This window comes from Penicillium roqueforti, assembly GCF_015533775.1.
Source record: "Penicillium roqueforti strain LCP96 04111 chromosome Unknown scaffold_10, whole genome shotgun sequence".
NCBI lineage: Eukaryota > Fungi > Ascomycota > Eurotiomycetes > Eurotiales > Aspergillaceae > Penicillium > Penicillium roqueforti.
The window spans coordinates 120,490-134,022 of NW_024067574.1; the positions used below are offsets into that span (position 1 = coordinate 120,490).

General features: G+C 48.6%; 4 protein-coding genes across 4 annotated transcripts; 1 reads left to right on the forward strand and 3 right to left on the reverse strand.

Moving 5' to 3' along the window:
• Window positions 1-2,769: 2,769 nt before the first annotated feature.
• On the reverse strand, window positions 2,770-3,240 carry LCP9604111_4676 (uncharacterized protein; the record flags this gene model as incomplete). The annotated part of the gene is made up of 2 exons (XM_039072401.1): window positions 2,770-3,063; window positions 3,115-3,240. 2 exons carry the CDS (start codon window positions 3,238-3,240, stop codon window positions 2,770-2,772), a joined length of 420 nt encoding a protein of 139 aa, XP_038929166.1.
• A 2,205-nt stretch (window positions 3,241-5,445) lies between these two features.
• On the reverse strand, window positions 5,446-6,979 carry LCP9604111_4677 (DMT family transporter; the record flags this gene model as incomplete). The annotated part of the gene is made up of 2 exons (XM_039072402.1): window positions 5,446-6,480; window positions 6,581-6,979. The coding sequence occupies 2 exons, from the start codon at window positions 6,977-6,979 to the stop codon at window positions 5,446-5,448; spliced, it is 1,434 nt and encodes a 477-aa protein (XP_038929167.1).
• A 2,192-nt stretch (window positions 6,980-9,171) lies between these two features.
• On the reverse strand, window positions 9,172-11,444 carry LCP9604111_4678 (UTP25 family protein; the record flags this gene model as incomplete). The annotated part of the gene is made up of 3 exons (XM_039072403.1): window positions 9,172-10,665; window positions 10,721-11,252; window positions 11,302-11,444. The coding sequence occupies 3 exons, from the start codon at window positions 11,442-11,444 to the stop codon at window positions 9,172-9,174; spliced, it is 2,169 nt and encodes a 722-aa protein (XP_038929168.1).
• A 217-nt stretch (window positions 11,445-11,661) lies between these two features.
• LCP9604111_4679 (eukaryotic translation initiation factor 3 subunit F) lies at window positions 11,662-12,806 on the forward strand (the record flags this gene model as incomplete). Its single annotated transcript, XM_039072404.1, has 3 exons — window positions 11,662-11,763; window positions 11,822-12,534; window positions 12,590-12,806. 3 exons carry the CDS (start codon window positions 11,662-11,664, stop codon window positions 12,804-12,806), a joined length of 1,032 nt encoding a protein of 343 aa, XP_038929169.1.
• Between the last annotated feature and the right edge of the window lie 727 nt (window positions 12,807-13,533).

Below are 13,533 nucleotides of genomic sequence, written 5' to 3' on the forward strand. Positions count from 1 at the left end.
TAGGTCGGATAAGTTATCCGTTTACCTGGACCCTGCATATGGATTGCCAGACTTGAAAAGAAAAGGAAACCTGTCATCCATCTGGTTTGTTTGGTAGATGTATAGACGAAGTACGGATTTTGATATGTTGCATGCCATATGATAAATGCCCTGGATACTATCTCAGAGAGCACGTACAAGGAAATCTCGACAGTTCCTCGACACACCTAAAGCGGCTAGTGGATGCGTGCCACTAGCGAAACATAGCGTGTGGGTAGCCCTTTTCAAGACAAAAATGCGGCAGTAACAATGGATCAGAGGGGCCATGCTCCACCTTGGAGAAGCTCTAGAGTATTCGGTCCACTCAGACTACTTGTTCTTAGACTGCCAAGTCGTCTATATGTACTCCGTAGACTTCGGGAATTCTGCAGATCCCGAAATTAGTGTTAAAATGCCCTGTCAATTACTGAGGTTCGATGACACCGAGCCGCGACAGAGTCAGAAAATCACTTTGACATTCATAAACAGAGTGTCCGGGCGAAAACTCGCCAATCAAGAGCAATATCTAGAGCGGCTCCAGTAGGAATTCCCTCTGGTGAACGTGCAATCAATTGATTTTGCCGCAATTCTATACAAAGATCAATTAAAGATCATTCAAGAATCAGATATACTGGCAGGTGTCCATGGAGCTGGTCTCACACATGGCATCTTCCTGCCTTCAGGATCGGCCATGGTTGAAATCCTACCACCTGGCCTAAATCACAAGGGCTTTCGCAATGTTGCTTCCCTACGGGGTCATGACTATTTCAGCCCACAAGGGCGACTGGCACTCTGAAGATATTTACCTGGATGTTGAGCGATTTATGAATGCGATGAATGTAGCCATTAAGGCAATGTATAACAAGTGTTTGCGAAGTTATGATGTTTGAATAGATCATTTTTGCCACATTAAGTCTTTCTGTTTTCAATCCATCCCAATCGAAATATCGCCTTGCCTGGGTTCTTTTACTAGCTATATCTATATGTTGAAAGGTCACCTGACATCCATTGTTTGCTCCTGCTATATAGTCTTCCACAAACCTGTAGACAGTTTCTTCTTTCTCCCCACAACCGAGAATTTTCTAGAATCACCTATCTCCATTAAGAAACTATTAGACAGTCACTCACCATTATTATACTATATACATCTTTACAACGCATACAACCCTTGATGCGCCTATATCTAAAAGCAGTGATCGCATCTCCTACCTCATCGCGATTTGCATGATTATCGAAGCTATGAGTGGCTTTGCAGGAGCTTCAGCAAAACATATGTCAAGACGAAGGGACATCGGAGTTGAAACATCGAGCATAATTTGCAGTCATCTCTTCACGCCTCACAAATTCCTCTTATACCAACGCTGAGAACTGTGTAATCACCCAGATTACCGGCCGACACTGGTGGCATAGACATGTCCGCTATCCTCGAAGAGCGGGACACCTAGACGACCATGATGACTTTGTTTTTCTTCTGTGTATGATCGTTATAGGCATCTACAACAACGAGAAATAAAGCAATCACGAGAAATTTGACGGTCAATGTCCCCACTTATGTGACGAATCCTCTGATATGTTGACTACTACCCTACTCCCCATGGTCTTATACGAGAATCCCTTCTGTAAGTCCTTTCCGCCAGGCTGCTTTACGGTCGTACCACTAACGTTTCGGTAGGATGTGGCCACGAGGTATAACCAGTTCCTGGCTATACGAGTCCACTTTCTCTACTCCACCCTTCCTCAATTACTTTGGGTGCGTTCCTTGCGGGACAAAGCTTGTAGGGTCATGAGAGGAAGGTTCAAATCCTAGCTTGGTGAGGGGCACCAATAGAGCAGACAGACAAAGGGTTGTTGGCTGGAACCCAGATTTACATCTACTTCGAGTATAACGACAACACTGTACAGGATTCGGGGTGGGTGTTTGTGAAGAGTGGAAGAAGATTTGCGCAACATGTTTGTATTATTGCTACTTGCCCACAGTCTATGGTTTCGGTTTCTTCATCACATTTGTCACATATCATGTCCATGACCAGTTCCATGTTCCCTGTAGACATTTTAATATAGAATTGCCATTTTATCGCAGGTACGTCTTTATGAGAGAAGCTACTGTGCAGAATAACTAGTATGGAAATTCGAATTATACTATTGTGCCATTATTACTTTAAAGCCACGCTGCTTTACTCGTATAATATGGACACATCAAAGTCTAACATAATTATAGCAATTTAATCAAACATCATCTCGTATCAGGCACGCTTGCAGCATAGACTCAGGTTATACCAAAGTCGTATAGAAATTATAGTAGTTTGATTCAAACTCTCATTACTAACAGTGGCATCTTAGGTTCCCTATGGTTGTAGGACAAAAGATTTCGTGGAAATGAGATGAGACAATTATTAGATAATATTAATGTACTACCTTGTCAGAATTGTTCTCTTATTCTAGCAGTAAGTTGTCATATATTGCACGAGCCGACCTAGCCACTATCGTCATGTACATAGGGGGCATCTCTGTTATCAAAAATGAGCATGTTTTCATTGTGTACAAGGATTATGTGGTTGAGTTTGGGCCCTCTGTGATAACCCTGCATGCTCGAGCTAGTCAGTTTTGGTTTTAGGTCTTCTTCTGAGAAGAGCTATTCAGTTTTGGTTTTAGGTGCTATGGCCAAGTGCAGATCTCATTCATTGGGCGTGGGTGAATGGAGCTAGTCAGTTTTGGGGTTTGTTATTTGGTATCTGTTTCGAAGCAGCCGTACTAGCCCCAAGTGTTGATAATGAAAACCGTCGCTTTGGCGATATGAGGTGAAATCAGAGGGAGCCATGGAGGGGAAGGACGCTGAAGAAGTTGAGCCTCTACTTCAAGGCTTTGCCGGTCCCCAGGAACATGTGGGTATTTCAAGACAGTCGTGTCATCAACAAGGCCGATGTAGCTTCCACCACCCCAACCAATGATCTCTGAAACCCCCGGAAGATACTGATGGATTATCCGAATTTCGATGTGGGAGGCGGGGGAATCGGATATATCATTTCCAGCCGGTGTCGTATCCTCCTATATTAATTAGTAATTATACACAGTAGACTAAAGATGGCCGAGACTTACAGGCTCTGGTTTCAATGCAGTGCTCGCTGATGGAATCCAGCCACACAAAGCCCTGTAGACGGAACCGAATACAAGATTAAGCGGATAACATATGGTTCTGAATAGAGTCGAGATTACTGAAAACATTATGGAAGGGTTAATTATTCCCTCTTCTTCGTGTCTTGGCTTTTCGAATGTACTGGGACGTGAGAAGGGGGAATGGGTAGATGTATGCAAACTATGCAAATTTTAAAATATGCAAACCCCTGTAGCTAGCCATGGATGTATCGGCTAATCCCCCTATTTCGGAAGGAGATCGGGTTGTTTGCATGAAACGGGGTTGGAAGATATTCATGCGTTTAAGGACTGACCGCTACAGTCATTGGCCCAGTACGTAGCCCAGTCCTGCGGTAACATATTTGAAGGTAGTTGCCCTTTGATCTCAAATGAGATATATATGATGATTCTTATATTGTATGAGGAGAAGAAACCTCAAGCAGCAGTAATAGCCAACCTAATCCCCCTCCTCTTCCTTTCTTCCATATCCATCGCCTCCAACATCCTCCCAAACCCGACCCTCTCCCTCGGCTCGCATAATATCTCCCTCAAACCCTCCCTCAAAAGGCCGACGTCCCTAACCAACTCCCCCTCAACAACCCCCTTAGCAAGAATATCGCATCTAGCCGTAACAGCCAAATCAAACACATCCAATCCTCTAACCCCAAGAATCGGCTTCACCCACTCCTCCCCAATCCCAAACGGAATCCTCTGACCCGACACAACCGCCTCCCCAGTACTCCCCAAGACACTAGTAAACCTCCCCAGATCCAAACTCAACCCCAACTCCCGCAATCCCTCCAACGAGGCGACAACATCCCAAAACCGCACCCACAACTCATCACTATGCGTATGCGCATAGATCGACCCTTTATGATCCAACCCCGCCATCGGCACCCAGATCGGCATCCACTGGACCGTCAGTCTTGAAATGGCATTCCGGGCAACAGGCGACAGCGACGCTGCGAATGCAATGAAGGTGTATAGATCGTCGACGTCGAAATGCGAGGCTTTATACAGGATTGGCTCTGCTTCGAAATAGATGGCCCGACAGACGCGGAGCAGGGCACTGTTGCTATTGCTTAGGGTTGAAGGGAGAAGGGAGTGAGTGTGTGGGTAGAGGAGTCTGTCGCTGTGGCCTGGCACGCGGCCGTCGTAGATGCGCCACCGGGCTGGGGTTGTGGGGCAGCAGTGGCGGTTTTGGGTTAGGGAGGGGTTTGACGGAAGTTGGGAGTTATGGGGCTTTTGATGAGGGCTTTGGGCTGGGGTTGGACAGCGCACATGGCGGATTTTGCCTTTTAGTTGGACTAAGTGGATGGTTTGAGGGGTTTGGGTGTTTGGAGTTGGGGAGTTGGTGAGGACATAGGACCATATTATTTGGCGGAGTTCAGGTGGAAGGCAGAGAAGGGGAGAATCTTGAGGTTCGAATTGGAATTGGCTTGATGCTGATTCTGGATTCCAGTCTATAGGTGGGTGGAGATTGCTCTCTGGAGAGCAGATTGCACGTGATTGGATTAAATCGCGGACGGTGTCGCGCCACCGATGGCCAGTTGGATAATAATGCCAAATAGAATAGGGATCACGAAGGACCCAGGCGTCGAAGTGGCGCATTGGGATGTATAGAAGTGAAGAGTAAGAAATACGGGGAAATTATGGGGCAAGTGGGCTTTTATGGAGAAATCCACAATTGGTATAGACTAACTAGTACTGGACTAGACTTATATATTGAGGTCTTGGTTGTAACCTAATGACGTCGAGACAGTTGGATTTGGGATTTATCCCGTGGAGAGGGCATAACACAGATATAATGCAAAAGTGCATATTATAAAGTGCTATATCTATTGAAGATTCCAAGGTTCGTCATTCTTTTCAGTCATGTACGTGTAGTTAGGGATTTGCATGATCACGGCGAATTACCAACTGCGGTCTAGCGTATCTTTTCGGGTTTAGCGTGTTTATATAGAGTCCGGCCGCTTCAACTTTCTGCTTTCCCTGCTTTTGGTGCTGCCAAGTGTAAGGGGCCTGAAGTACGTCGTCATTGTTGTCGCCCGTGCGCTTGGCACTCCTACAATTCTATCTTTCTAACCATAGAGCACATATTTCCATCTTTCATAGGATTGTACCCTTTTCATTCCTAGACTTACATCGTAGCATACAGAAGTATATAGACAATGCAATGGCAAAGGGGGCTCCTAGCCAATCTAATTCCAGCAAAGGATAGAGGTCAAAGCGTCTACACCCTAACCCTAACCCCATAACTTATATATACAAAGGCTTAGGATGCAAGCGCAAAACTCAATTCTCCTGTTCTGACCCCTGCGCTCTCTCCTCATCATCGGCGTCCTTGAAACTCTCATCCTCAGTGGCATCCTTGTATCCCTCCGCATCACGATACTCCTCCACTCCACTATCACTTCCGTTTTGGGCAGGACTCTCATGCGCAAACACCACATAAATCGCACAAGCCAAGATAATCCCAGACCCGATCCAACTAATGGGAGTGAGCGTACTCCCCCAAACAACCTTATCATAGAATACCGCAAAGAACATCTGCATATAAACCATCGACGTAGCACGCGCTCCCTGCGCGACAGGCTTCCCATCCGAGACCGACGCAGGCGGGACGTACGACAAACCCGCCGTCAACAGGAACTGCAACAAGAACCCGCAGATACCGAGCCCGGTCAGCAGTGTCCATTCAACGGCCGTAATAGGCACTCGGAACGGCACAGAAGGCACGACCGCCATCGCAATCAAAGAAATAATCGTCGTCACGGACGAGAAGTACGTCACGGACACGAGGGGGTGCGCACGACGGCCGATAATACGGATAGTACTGTAAGCACCCGAAGCGCCGATCACGCCGATCAAGGCGACGATTGTCGCCAGGATGTGGTGGTAGGAGTCTGTTTCGGAGGGTGGTTTTTCGACTGCCGAAGTGGACAGGCCTAATGCCCATGCGGCGGCTGCGGTTGGGGTTGCAAATGAGACGCTTGGGTCGTGCTTGCCGAAGGGGCGGGCGATGAGCACGACGCCGCCGAGAGAGATTAGGCCGGCGCATAGCTGTTTTCGGGAAAAGGTCTCGCCGGGAATGAGGAGCGAGCAGGCGTAGCAGGAGATGATTGGTGAGAGGAAGGTTATCACTGTTGCTTCGGAGAGGGGGAGGTATTGCACGGAGTAGTAGAGACAGTAAACGCCGGTGAAGCCGAAGAGGGCGCGGAGGAGGAGGAGACCGCGGACGGGACGTGTGCCTAGTGGGGAGGGTGTTGAGGCGATGTACATGTATAGGTAGCTTGCAATTGCTGTTATGGACATGCGGGCGAAGAGGATCTGGGGGTGTTAGTTTGGTTTGTAATAATGGAGGTATAGGAATACGGATATGTCGAAATTATGTGATATCAAACATATCTTCCCTTTTTCTGTCTCTTACCTGGAAAGGATGCATAGAGCTATGGATTTCCAAGATCTGCGTCATGACATTCATAGAGGCAGCGAAGGCCTGCGACAGTAGGACAAGTCCCATACCCTTATTGCGTAGCCACCATACTTTCCATGCACGGCGGGGTCGCGCAGCTGCAGCAATAGCGGCAGCGTCGTCATATTCATCGTCCTCGATAGGACGGGGTTCTGATTGAGCCAGTGCTGGTCGGGGGTCGGCTTCGCTACCACTTTCACAGTTGTAGTCATGTTCATCCTCGCCTTGAGTTTGTGAAGATGATCTCTTGGATCTCGGGTTCGATCTCGACTGCTCCACCCGGATCGGCAGCGGTGCGTCCGGATGATCCTCGTATTGGTCGGCGCCTGAGGCCGAATCACGTTTTGAAGCCATGCTGGGATGTGAGATCTTGGCGTCGTTATTGGAGAGGCGATTGGTGCGGGGATTGTGGGGGATAGATGGAGGTATCTAAGATGACTTTTCCTCTCTCTGAAATCGGATCGGATTATTCTTCTATAGAGTCTGAGTGTACAGTGTTCTCCTCGAGAAGAGATATGCAGATAAACAATATATTCAGGCGAAAGGAAAGGATTCTTATATCTGCGCTGGACTGCCGATCTGGTTAAAAGAGATTTCAGCTCGAAATGCGCATGACGGCCGAGTGGAGCCCCCGTTGACCACTGACCGCTTCTCTTTTTACTTTCTTCTTGCTTTTTCTTTCGACTTTTCGTGACTTCCATGATCTTTGAATCGACTTGACTCGAACTGGTTTGCAGATTTAGTTGCCTTGTCCCTGGTTGTGTACTACCATGTACTCCGGACTGTACAAGAAGCACAAGCGGCACACGACCTACCTCATGCACGATCTACTAGCTACATATAAATATGCACCTAACGGATATTTATCCGCTTTCCTTTCCTTTCTGTGTTTCATTTCATTTCATTTCTCATTCAAGTTTCGATTTGCGTGATATTGCTTACTAATCGCCGCTTCAAGCTTCCAAGGTTCCAAGGTTGGGAATCGAGCTACCCAGAGATGAGCTTTGTATTTAAGGGTTTATGCGATCGGCTCAAGTCGTAGATCTAGCGAGCTAGACTATACAACATACATATCCATGTCATAGAAAGCCACAGGGCCCGTGATCTCTCAGAGTTGAAATCACATGGTCTGTGCAATATATCCTCTTGCACTTGAGTGGAACCTCAGGGTTGGCTTCATGATCGGGACCACCCGGATACGGTTACATAGTATTCTGCGAGCAGCCTAGGGTAGAGATACAATCTGAGCTTCGTAGTACACATTACTCCCTGATTCTAATATATCATTACAGACTCAGACAAATTTGCACCGAAGATATGTTATAGTTTCTTTTTCTTTCGTTGCGTGGCAGGCCGAATAAATCGAATGGTACACGTATGTACAGCGTTGTATTCGATATCACGTAGGCTTCATAGTGGAGAGCTTCTTCACGGCACTCAGGGTCGAGCCAATCATGAGAGAAGATGAGAGAAAATCGTGCAAAGTCGGTCCGAACCCGACCCACCAATCCCGAAGCGGAACATCTAAGACGGTAGATCCAAGTCCTCCATACAGACTGTCGAAGGACAGAAAGTGTGCTTCTCTTTGAGTAAGATGCGTCCTTAGTACAGAGGCCGTACTTGTATGTTTCCATCTCACTATATGTCCCGAAGGACAGGATAGTTATCTTGCTCCAGCTTATGTATGGAGGTGGAAGATACTCGACCGTGGTTGGTCGATTATTCAAGATCCGCTTTTCGCGCAATGTGGGGTTTGAACACCCGACATCACTGGCTGTTGTATCCCGTGACTTCCAAATAGCGTAGGGCCAGTTATGCTATGTATCAAAAAGACCCACACCTGTATAACCTCAAAAAGGACATGTAAAAGAAAAAAAAAATAGGTAGCTTCTCTTTGATTGAGCGTGTCATCCTTAGTGCAGGGGCCATGCTAATCTTCTCTGTATATTTTCATTTGACCATATGCCCCGAAGGGCGAAATGACATCCTTATAGTTCAATATAACCTCAATTTTCGGCATAATTATACCGCCTATGTATTACTTTGGGCTTAGGCACGTGATACCAGGTTACGTAATACTTTACAGTCCACAGCAGATTTACAGTTCTGTTCAACCTTTATATCATGCATTCTCTAGATCTGGTTATTTCGGTTACTGTATCCACTTGCCTCAAACACCTACCAAAGAAATAGTACATATGGTCATGTTCGTTAAGACAAATGATCAGTTGCTGCTCACAGATCTTCATCAAGAATCAGAAAGAGAACCTGTTATAAGTCATTCTTAATTGTTTAGAGTAATTTACACACGCTAACAAGAGTTGCGGTCAGGGTAGTTACAGATTTAACATACCTAAAATAGTTAGTTAAAGTATGCCGTAAGTAAAATGACTATACCGCCAGTATTATGTCCGACGGCGAAGTGTGAGGCACCTACGGGGTATGTATCTAGATGATAAACAAAGAACAGTGCAGATGAAGTGGTATGAAGGCATAGTTCATACGATCACAATAACATCGACCTTGAAAAGCATACACGGCTATATTTATACAAAAGTAAACGTATCACCCCCCTTCTCCCGCAACATATTTCCAGTCCTCGAGGTACCAACAACACGCTCCAACTTCAGCGCATCCCACTTCGAGAACAGCGCACGCACACCAGCCTCGGCAGCCTCGATCAAAGCCGCAGGATCAAGACCCAAGAACCCAACGATCTCGCCATAGAACAGCGCGTTATCTGGGAGCCCGTACATGACCACACGCTTAACACCGCGGATCTGGTAACGGCGGAAGTGGTGCGCGCGCTCGGTATACAGCAGCACAGAGTGGCGGCCGGACACGAAATGACTGCGGGCACGGTTAGCCTCCTTCGGCTCAGTGTATTCGGAGATAGCGCCAAAGGAGACATTGGTTGTTTGCGTGGAGGTGGCGAAGTGGTTACGCACACGGACGAAGTCGAGGTAGGAGGGGATGAAGATGAGGGTGCCGGCGCCGCCCTTGCCACGGCCGTGCGTGATGTTCTTCACCAGAGTGGACAGTATAGTTGTTGTGAAGTGCTTAAAGCGCGCGTCGGGGTCTTTAATGGGCGACGTGCTGTCGATGCGGGTGAAGGTTTGCTTGACGGGGACTGCGAGTGGGAGCTCGGTTATGGCACCGGCATATATGGGGGTTGCTTTGAGGCGACCCGAGACGTTTTGCATATGGGATGAGAAGAGGGCGTTGATCTCAGGCGTGATGAAGGATGAGACCACTACAGTTTGTCGGACATAGCGGGCTTGGTTGTCCAAGTACCAATTACGGACACGGCCAAAGTCGCAGCCGTGCGCTTGTTTCGGTTGCAAGTTCAGGTGCTGGAAGATGTAGTCGACGTGGTCCCAGTTCTGCATGAGCATGGCATCAGCGTGGTCAACCACTACCAGCTCAATCGAGGAGAGGAAATCATGATCGCGCTTCTTGACGTCAGACTGGTCCATGATCGTACGCAGACCCAGTGGACTGGCCAGAATGATGTCGGAGCTGTAGAATTGCGCGAAATATTTGACTGTCTTGCGCGTGAACTTGAGACCCAGTCGGAACATGTCGTCGTCATTGCCGCCGAAAAGTTCCCGGAAATCCTCGGTCTTATGCTCCCAGGACTCATCATTCGGCGCCGAGAACGAGTCAGTGAAACGTTTTTTGTTCTCTTGCTGCTCGGGCTGATAGATCCGAGTGATCGCATCGAGAACCTTAACACATGCTTGTCGAGTAGGCAGAATGTAAAGCACCTTAGGTCTGGTAAATCCTTGGTCACGGCACTCGATATCGGTGTCCGGGTCCTTGGACAAACGGGCGTTGTTTTTTAGGACTTGGTCTCGGGTCTTCAGCAGGTGATTGACAGTGTGCAAAGCAATAATCTCGCGCATCTCATTCGCATTAGAAGCAGTACGGGCACCGTAGAGAACGTCTTGGTAGTTAAACACATATGGCGCGATGATCTGGGCTTGACCGGTGATTTTAGGCAGGAGCTCGGCCGCACGAGCCTTCAGTTTTTGTTTAAGCTGCGCGATTGCATGTTAGTATACTCAAAATACAACTCATGTTTATTCCGCATACCTTGATGTTGGTCGTGCTCTTCATTGGCGGAAGGATTGATGGACTGTTTTCTCCCGTTTCGGGAACAGTATGTACCAGTCGTAGCCCATCCACCTCTTTCTTGACGGATGCCCATTTGTTCGATTGGATAGGCTCAATCTGCTTGATCAAATCTGCACTCTCGCGGAGATCGAAGTGCTTCTCAAAAGCAGCAGTTGGGTCCTCGTCCTCGTCTACCTCCTCCTCTTCATCGTCGGACGGCGCTTGGGCTTGCAAATCATCATCGCCCTGCTCTGGTTCCTCTGGTTCCTCTGCGGTTTCTGCTATTTGAATCTCAGCATTTGCGTTTGCGTCGGTGGCAATCTTGCGCTTCTTCCGAGCTGGTCCGCTGGACTCATTGGGTTGAAGTAGCTGAAGGAGTTCATTGTATGGGCGTTCAGTATTCTCGTCTTCTTCGTCGCTGCTGGAACCCTCGTCCATAACGGTCTCATCAACCAATTCCTCTTGGGATTGCTCGCTAGCATCATCTTCTCCGCCAGAAGAATCGTCCGATCTAGTGATAATTAGACACAGTCATTAGACTCCAGACTGTGAGAACTTACTCAGACTCGTTCAATCGCGAAGTCGCAAAGGAATTGCGACCACCACGACCACCGCGACCGCCGCGACCACGACCTCGGCCGCGGCCACCACGGCCACCACGGCCTCGAGCTCCTCTAAAAGAACCACCACGAGGAGCAGGCATGTTGCGAATAACTGGAAAAGAGTGGGCAATTCCAAGCTGTTCTGGCCGAAATGAGAATTTTGGGGGCTTATCTTATCTTAGCGCGAAATTTCCCACACACAACAGAATCGGAACAATCAGAGCGGCTCACTCCACCAAGGAAAAATTGAACCTCCGAGAAACGAAGGAAGTTTGGATCTTGAAACTTGCAAGATATTCCATCCCCCCAAAATCAATCATGGCCGAAGATTCTTTCCTTCATCTCGCTCGCCCCCTCGGCCCCGTTAGTGTGGGGACCGCTCCTACCACTGCCCCTCTGAACGTGGTCATCCAACCCCAGGTATGTTGCGATATGTGTGTGCTATATGATCTGAGGGGTAAAGCTCATTCCTCCCAAGGCAATCTTTTCAGTTCTCGACCACTCTCTTCGCCGCAATGCCGACCAGGAGCGAGTTATCGGTACACTGCTCGGAACACGATCTGAGGATGGAAGTGAGGTCGAGGTCCGATCCGCCTTCGCTGTCGGCCACTCCGAGGCTGAGGACCAAGTCGAAGTCGATATGGAATACCACAAGCAGATGCTGGCTTTGCACCTGAAGGCCAACCCACGCGAAGTCTTGGTTGGCTGGTACGCCACTGCTTCCGAGCTCAACACTTTCTCCGCTTTGATCCAGAACTTCTACAGCGGCCAGGGTGATGGTACCTGGCCTCACCCCGCCGTCCACCTGACTGTCTCCACTGAGGCTGGAAAGGATCTCGAGACTCGCGCCTACATTTCCGCCCCCGTTGGTGTCACCGCTGAGCGTGCTGCCGACAGCGCTGCTTTCATCCCAGTTCCCTACGAGCTCCGATACGGCGACGCCGACAAGAGCGGTCTTGAGTCTATCGCCAACGCTAAGGATGCCGAGGACCGTTCCACTTCCGTCACTTCCGACATTGAATCTCTGGAGCGCGCCATTGAGGAGGTCCTGTCTATGGTTGACCGCGTCTCGCGCTACGTTGAGTCCGTGATAGACGAGGAGACCCCCGCTTCCACTGCCATGGGCCAGTTCCTGCTTAACGCTCTCGCTCTCGCTCCCAAGGTCGAGCCTGCCGACATTGAGCGTGACTTGTATGTTAAATCTACATTATATTCCCTGGTGTTTCTTGCCACTAACTTTCCACAGCAACAACCACATCCAGGACGTCCTGGTCGTTTCTTACCTCGCCAACACCGTGCGCACACAGATGGAGCTTTCCACTCGGCTAGCGACCGCCCAGCTTACTCTCGGCGGCGGCGGCGAGGGCCCCGCTACCGGCGACCAGCGCAATCAGCGTGGCGGCAAGGGCAACAACCAAGGCGGCCGCCCCCGCCAGGACCGCACCGAGGAGACCCGCGCATGAGATGTTTCCCACAGCAAAAAACGCTGATGCATAATGTGACCAATTGCGAGAGGAACACTCCTCTCCAAGTGAACGTGGATGTCTCGTCTCACGTTCCCTTCCCTTTCTATCTCACCCTTCCCTGACATTATTACTTTTGGGTCTTTCGCTTCTTGTTCACCAACCCTCTACCGCCTTCGTCCCTTTTTTTCCTTTTTCCGGCTTCCTCTTTTTTTTTTACTCGCGAGGCTTACATGTTCTCTCCGGAGCTCACGGACTGTGGCCTGGTCCCATCAACGGCTTCCGGACTCGCTCTGTTTTGACGTTCAAACACGGTCTTCAACACCTGGTGCTGTGGTATTGAGACCGATTTACTATCAATATGATTGGTATAACATGTGGTGATGGTTGATGAGGTGACGATGTCATTACCGTTCGACGATAGAGAATATTCGGGGGTGATGAGTCTAGACTGTTGAAGATGAGAGATGGGTCTGCGAGACCCGATCTCTCCGGTTACGAAGTCGCATCTTTCTAGGCGCGGCGTTTTCAGTTATGATGAAATGGACATAAAAGTTCTAGAGCTTCTTCGTATTGTATATTTCCCACCATTTACTATTCCGGCTATAGCCATAAGAGGCTCACGTTATAGTCCTCCTTGGTCACTGAGGTTTCGTATGGTTCCAATTCTATCTAGATATCAAGCATTTCTTGTCGGCTAACGTCCAACATATCAGTATGTCACTTA